At 43.4% G+C, this 7,578-nt stretch overlaps 1 protein-coding gene across 2 annotated transcripts in view; it reads left to right on the top strand.

The window, feature by feature from the left end:
* Window positions 1-2,776: 2,776 nt before the first annotated feature.
* Window positions 2,777-7,578, top strand: part of LMO1 (LIM domain only 1) — an 82,197-nt gene continuing 77,395 nt past the window's right edge. Inside the window, exon 1 of one of the 2 annotated variants that reach the window (XM_084631935.1) lies at window positions 2,777-3,400. In XM_084631935.1, coding sequence (XP_084488061.1) covers window positions 3,379-3,400 — 22 coding nt within the window. In that variant the 5' untranslated portion in view covers window positions 2,777-3,378. Of the gene's footprint in view, window positions 3,401-5,449; window positions 5,470-7,578 lie in introns of those variants that run through there. The other variant, XM_084631937.1, reaches the window with a different exon arrangement.

Genomic DNA, 7,578 nt, shown 5'->3' with positions numbered 1-7,578 from the left:
TTTAGGTGCTACTAAATATTAACAATAGTACATACTCAAAAGCCTTCAGTGGCATTTTAACCATGCCTAGTCCTGTTTTGAGCAAGCAGGCAATGCAGTCTAGTGCTACAGCATTGCACTGAGAGTCAGGAGACCTGGTTCCTATTCCCAGCTCTTCCACTGACCTGCAGTGTGACCTTGGACAAGTCACTTCCACTTCTCTGGGCCTGTTTCCCCTCCCACTCTTTGTCTGTTCTATCTATTTAGAATGAAAATGCTTTGGACAGGAACTCTCTCTAACTGTGCATTTATATAGCACCTAGTAAACTGGGGCTACTGAAATAAAAATAATAACAGTAATTAATAATAGTATGTGAAAATTCTTAAGGAAGGCCATTCTCATGACATTTCCAGTCTAGTGTTTTTAGACTCCAGAGATTCAGATAAGTATTCAGATGCTTCCTTTTCTGAAGAGATTGTCTGAATATATTTAATTGCAAAAGGCGCACACAGGACAATGCTCCACTATATTGTAAAAAGCATTTCCCTAAAGTGGAGACTTTTACATAGGGGTTAATCCTACCATCTTTATTAAACCTGCACACCTCAGAGCCCACATAAATGTAAAGGCAGGGATCAGTGAATAACATTTAAACTGTAAAATGTTTGCATGGAGAATTATTTAACGGTTTATGTTTTATAGTAGTTTGGCTTTGGTTGTGTGACCCCACTTCAATTTGTCTGTTGCCTCTTCTTCTCTTTCTCATCCCCAGTGACCACAATCTTTCTGAATTCAACTGTGAACATCACTTCTAGAGAGGCGATACCAAAATCAATATTCATTTCACAGTTTAGACCCTTTACTCAGTTTCTCGCCGCTTCTCCCTTTGCATCCTCCATAGTGTCCTTCAGCTTAGCATATCCAAACAAATGCCTCTTTGGTAAGAGCATCCTTAGACAAAACTCTAGCACCTCCGTAACAAGCTCAGAATAAAATGGAATTGCCACATACTAAGGTCTTGATTCTTCTACCATTGCAGTTAAAGCTCCCATTGATTACAGTGAAAGCACAATTGGGCCCTTAAAATTTAACATATTTTAGATGTGTGTGAATGCTAAAGGTTTCTCCAGGTTTGGGATTTCTTGAGCTCTGCTGTGTTCTTTCCAAAAAGATTCATTGAGTTAGACAGGTCCAGTTCCTGTGGGTGCAGTATATGCCATACACTGGAAATTAAAGACCAGAAAATTAGCAGGGTTTGTTGTGTTACAAAGCTGTAGGCTTTTTTATCATTATACTCAAAGAAAAATGTACTGCACTAATGGAACACAACATTGTGTTCCAAGTTGTATTTATGCTTGCAAGTAATGAGTATGCTTCAGTTAAGCTTGCTTGGCAACAAACTTACCAGTTTTTCACCATGGCTTTATTTGATATGTACAAGGTGTGCTTTAAAGATAATGCTCTGCAACTGCCAAATGAGCGACTTTAGTCATGGCAGTCCTAACACAGGTAAATGTGATGATGTGGAATTAGTAAGTGGGAGGAAATCCCAGGAGACAAATCTTTTGACATTCCAGGTATACCAAAAATTGTCTGTGTCTCATCAATAGAAACCAGCCTGAACAAAAAAATTTTAAAAAAGGCAAGACTGGGGAAAAATTAAATGAAACCTCCTAGTATATGAGCAGAACTAACATTAGTTTCCTGATAGGTGTAGATAGGCAAATGGAGTAATGGATCAGCTCAGACATTGCCTGGGGAAACAAAAAGAAAATCTTCAGTGCCCTTGTGCAAATTGAGGACACTAACGATAAGAGTCTTGAGAAAGTAAAAGCCAATTTTGGGGGAATCAATTAATACTTTTGTTCATGGAAGTTCACATGGAATTAAAATTTGGGTAACCTGCAAGCCACAACTCCTGTCTCTCTAATGGGCAGTGTAATGATTGTTGATTTCAGTTTGTATTAGTCTCTTACCGCCTTCCAATTTCAACTAATGGAAATCAAGTCCATTATGGTAAACGTAGGAAGCAAGTACATTAATAGTGGGCATTGACATTAATTCAGACTGTAAACAATTCAGAACTGTTACCAGTACATGCTATATTGTGTCATCTTATCTGCTGCTTTCGTAGGACTATTTCTTCCACAGCTTTTTAAAATACAGACAATTGACGGCCACACAGGGTTTCGCATTGGTAAACAACACTGTTTGCAAGTTCTGTTTTGCTCCCTACACCAACCCTTTACACCTTTTTTTGTGTGTAGCTGCAAACACTTTCCAAGCCAGCAATGCCACGTACATTCCTTGCAATACAGTTCTGCGCTTTACTTAAAAAAAAAAGTATAGCAAGGGGGAGATGTGGAGAAGAATGTAATGGAAGAGGCAGAAAGAAAAATGAGCTTATTTATACAGTAACACGTGTGTTAAAGCAATGCCTCCTTTCCTTGGCTATACACTCCCGCATTTTCTCTCTCACACACGTATATACACACACTCTCTTTAACTGTGCTTTTGTGTTTTGTCAGAATTAATGAGAAAAGTTCCCTTGCCCTAGGGGTAATTAGTGTCCTTGGAGTTAAATAAGCTAATACTTAGACACCTCTGGCACAGGCAATTATGTTTGTGTATTGAATAATTGATTCAAAGGGGGGGGGAAGGGGCTGCTAATCAGATCTGAGCATAATGAATTGATTTAATTAACAGGGGAATCTGAGGGTCCCTGGGAAATGTGTGCATTTATTCAGCAGCAAGAGAGAGTGCAGAGCACATAAATTGAGAGAGGAGAGAGCGAGGCAGGCAGCAAGTGCTTTTGCGTTCAGTGATAGGTTCGCATTTTTCCTCCCCGCCTTTGAATATAATTTTAGATTTAGAGTGAAATAAAGAGAAAAGCACTTTGGAAGCCTGAAAAGCTCTGCAATAGCGACAGCAAAAGAGGGGGGTTGTGAGCGATCACATGCAATTACATTAAAACAATTTTTTTGACTGTGCCCGTTGGGAAGGCGCTGGAGAACCGGCCCTCGATTTTGCCTCCCTTATCTTTTAAAAAAAATTATTATTATTATTATCTCTGAACTGGCATTTGAGTTGTGAGGGGGGGGGATTGCTTGGGCACTAGTAAAGCTCTTCAGTGCTGCTGCATGTAATTCTAGCTGAGTGCAATCTAGGTTAAAAGTCGTGCAACTGTAGCTGGCTGGCTGGCTCGCTGGGGTAGGGGGGGAGAAAAACAGGGAGGACGAGCCGGCTGCATTTTTCGCTCGGCAGCGCTTTGCAAACACTCTCCGGTCCTCCGGCCCTTTCCCCTCCCTGGAGCGAAGGAGCAGAGGCGGCGGCTGGAGGGGGAGAGGACGCCAGAGACGGAGCGGCGGACGCAGCTGCTGCCCGCGGCCCCCGGGACAATGGTGCTGGACAAGGAGGACGGTAGGTAGGAAGCCGAGATCGTGCCAGAGCGCGCTCGCCCGGCTCCCGTCCTCTGCCTTGGCTGCGGCCGGATAGGCAGCGCGAGCTGCAGGAGGAGGGAGACAGCTGCTGTGTGTGTGTGGGGGGGGGAGCAGGGGCATTTCTGCAAGTGCATGTCACTGTTACTGTACAGATCGGAGCACGCTGGCTCGTGTGTGTGTGTGTCTGGAGGGGTGTCCAAGGGAGTGCTTGGGTGACTGCCTCGCTCAACTCCATCGGATTTGTCGGATATTTACTTCCCCAGCCCTTCTTGAATAAGAAGCGATTTCTTCCCCACTCGCGTTATTCTTTGCTCTCGTCAGCAAACGGAATGTTCTTCTGTTCGCTGGATCTTTCTGGCCTGGATTAGGTTTCCTGCCTCTTTAAATCCATTAGTTTCAGTATTTTCTGTTCTCCCAGCATGTCCACTGTCTGTTATCTCCTATTGTCGTGTTTACCCTCTTGCCTATTCCGCCCTCACCCCCCCCCCCAGCTCCCTCCCACCGTATGGCTCAAAACCTGCTATTAATGACTAAGAGCTCACAGCTTTGCTAAACTGCTTCACAAAGGGCGCCTTGGCTTATTGTGGGAAAGGATTTACTTTTTAAATGAGGCTGGGAAGAAAAGGGGGTGTGTGTATGTGGAAATGAGAGAGCTGACTGCATGCAAGTTTAGATCAACCATGTGCTTATTGTCAAGACTTGCTAGAAATTCATTTGGACTCGTTTGGGAGCAAGGAGGGAGGCAGGGTTGGAGGCAAGATTTAAAGACTGTGTAAGCTAATTTAAAGGGAAATTAATTCTGGCGTGTAACGTAGTAAAAGGTGCTGAGGAGAAAAGAAAGAGACTGGTGGTAACTCTCCAAAATAGCCTCCTGCATCCTGAAGTCGCACAGACAGGGAACAATAGGGTGCTGTTGGAAGTGGTTTTTGTAATTTGGGGCCGGGGCGAATGGAGAGGATAACTCGGATCCCTGTCATCCACTAGTCTGCAGTCTTCGCTGTCAAATTTGGCAGTCCAGGGTTATTTGCTGCAGAGTGCTGGGGTAATGGTTTTTGTTGAGCTGAAAGCAATCCTTACAGGCTTGATGTAACAACAGACTTAAAAACTCTTGCCAGGCTTATCCTACTGAGGCATTTGAATCCACCCCCCCTCCCCCCCGCAATCTTTAAAACTTATTTACAAAGCATCAGTGAGTACTGAAAGCATGATCACCTGCTGTTATGCATGGTGATTGCTTCTCCCAGTTTTTCCCATAAGAGTTCACCATATTCACTTTTTTTTATTCTTTTAAAATCATTCTGTTCTAGTGTCATTTTCTTCATAAATGAAACCACTGTTCATTGTCAGCATGATCGCCTGTCAGAAGCCAACATATATATGCCTGGACATCACAGATTCTAGCAGTATTTTGCTGTCTTTTTTTTGTACAACTGTGTTTTCGAATAGTGCCCTCTACTTAGGGATGAGCACATGGGTGGCTACTGGGTCAAGGCAAGGGTAATCTTATACACTCTTCATCGGCATAGGCAATGCCTGGGGAAAGAAGTCCGTGCAGCTCAGAAAATGGTCCTTTCCTCCAAGTCCTTATTGGGGGAAAACTGTGGTAACACAACACTGATATTTTCAATTGATCTCCTTCATCTGCTGATACCACTTCCTCACCCTTTTATTTCCAGCCAAGCTATGCCAGTCATGTTATGTACGGGAATAGGAGCATTACAGAGGTGACTGGCTTTTGAGGCCACAGATGAGGGAATATGCTGTTGGTCGTCGGTTCAGAACTGCATGACGTCTTGGGGCATATAACTGTGTCACTTGCCATGAGGTCAGGTGGCATTAGCTTGTCACCATCATGCCAGCTTCAGTTACATTGCAAACTGAAAAGCCTCCTATTGCAGTGAATGCTATGTGTTGTGTGCCTGTATAAATTACCATAAAACTTCTCTCCCCTGGTGGATGCGGGGTTTAATTTGGAAGGGTGACGACCAGAATAAGAGACAGCGGGAAGTGTCCTTTCCCCCTCAGTCTTGGACTGTCTGTCCCTGCAAGGTGAGAGCCTGCTTGACACAAGCCTTAATGGAATCAGTTGGGGCATGAGGAAAAATCATATGCCTGCTTGTGTGCTCCACCTGAGTGGGAGGGGGGTCGGATCTCTAACAGCGAGAAGGTTAAATGCACACTGGGGCTCAGAGGGGTGTGTGGGGAGGGGGAGCTAAATGCTAAGTTCATCTGTGGATTTAGAGGCCTTTATTGTATTTTAGTTTGTCAGAGTCCTCTGAAGTAAACTGATGCAGTGTTAGTAATGGGATGTATAATGCTCCGGTCAAAAGTGTCCGTGTGCGTGTGAGGGGGAGTGTGTGTATGGCGGCGGGGAGGGGAGGCGGAGGAGTAAAGGGGAGAAAACTTGATCTAAATGTTTAAGTAAAAGGTATGAAATGTTCAGTAAAAAGAAAAATAAACCTCTCTCACATCTGTTCCTCCACACACCATGATACGTGGGGCTCAGTAATAAAGTCAGTACAGTTAAGCAAGCTTAATTCTTTTCTGGTCGTGCTCATGTGCGAGGGGGTTTGTATTTCCATCTGATTGCATTTTTGAGGGTAAGCTACAATGGGCGATCACTGAAACTTAAATTGTTACAGTGCAAATTTTGTTTGACTAGAGGGGAAAAGGTTGCCTTTTTACTTTCAGCATGAAAGTCCTCCAGTAGTAATAATAAACTAGGCAACGTCTTAATCTCCCTTAACTTTTTGCCAAAGGGTGCCTGCCAACCCATATCTGTTTAAATCTGATTGACGGGTTAACAGCAGGATGCTGCCTCTGCTGCAGAAGTAAGGGAAGCAGGTGAGCTGTGAGGAAAGACTGAGATCTAAAGAGGGTTTGCTAATGGGGGTATTTGAGTTCTTTCATGTATTGTAGACGGACTCGTTAAACATAAGGAGCTCAGGGCTGGTGGTGGTGTAAGGAAGTGAAACTAGAACCATTGATTATCCAGACAGTTCTCAACAGCCCTCATTCCAGGAGCTCTTGTGAATGGCGATATAAAAGGAAATAATGGGGATGGTGGTGAAGGTAAGGAGGAAATTAGAATGAGATGTACTTAAAAAGAAGAATAGTAAGAAACCCGTGATGTGGAGATCAGAGTAACAAACTGTAGTAATGTCTGGGAATCTTCAAAACTGTTGATAGCGAAGTTATACTAGAGGAGAAATTATGCCTGTTAAAAATGTCAGAGGAATTAGGAACAGAAGGCAAGATTAAGAGAGGAAACTATTTTATGAGGAGGTTATTTTATGCTTTCCTTTCTCTTTCTGCCTGACTTGGATGGAGCTCCAGTTGCTTGATCAGTTGTGAATGTCAAAAAGGATGCTGGATCTGCACAGGTTATAAATGGAATAAAATGGAGGCTATCACTAGCTGTACCAGTTGCTTGTCTTGAAAGACCTTGTTAGTGAAAATGGGTCTGTTTTTTTAATTCAAGCAGGTCTCCTTCTGGGGACAGATCTGGTTTTTGTTTTTGTTTTGTTTTTTTAACCTTCTAAAAATCCTAAAGTTGAAGATCACAGATACCCAGTTCACTTTTTTTTTCTTTTTTGCAGAGTCATTTTTAATCTTAAAAAGCTAGCTCTTCTACATAAGAAGGCACTGTGATAGCTTAATGAATGCTGCATGCATCCATGTGGGAAACCACAGATTGTTTAAATCCCTCATTCCTCCAGCAGTCTTGGGGCATTGCAAAGAGCTCACATCCTGTTAGGTAGAAGTCATAATGTGCTCCTTACTTTTGCATCCCTGAGAGCTGGTTGTCCAGCTGTATTGTTGTTTTGGAGGAGATTGCTCTCCCAGCCTCAGGGTACGTGTTCCAATGAGGGCTTCAGGGGAGTATGCAAGCCTTAGGGTGACACAGTCACCATCACACAGGGTCTAATAATCAGTTTGCTGCCTAGTAAGTGGAAAGCTGCCTTGACACAAACACTTCTTGGTGTCAATATGGGCAACAGAAAGACAGTACTACTTTCCTAAGGGCTCTGCAAATATCACTGTGGGTAAAGGGGGAGAGGACAAAAAATTGTCAGGTTCCTGACTTGAGGTATTGCGGCACCATGCCAAGTTATGTCTGTTAGGTAGAATCGGTTCATATGTCTGAAGTGACACAAT

Source organism: Lepidochelys olivacea (genome assembly GCF_965140295.1).
Source record: "Lepidochelys olivacea isolate rLepOli2 genome assembly, chromosome: 6".
In the NCBI taxonomy this organism is placed as follows: domain Eukaryota; kingdom Metazoa; phylum Chordata; order Testudines; family Cheloniidae; genus Lepidochelys; species Lepidochelys olivacea.
The sequence above is the reverse complement of the archived record's forward strand: the minus strand, read 5'-3'. Positions and strand labels throughout refer to the sequence as shown.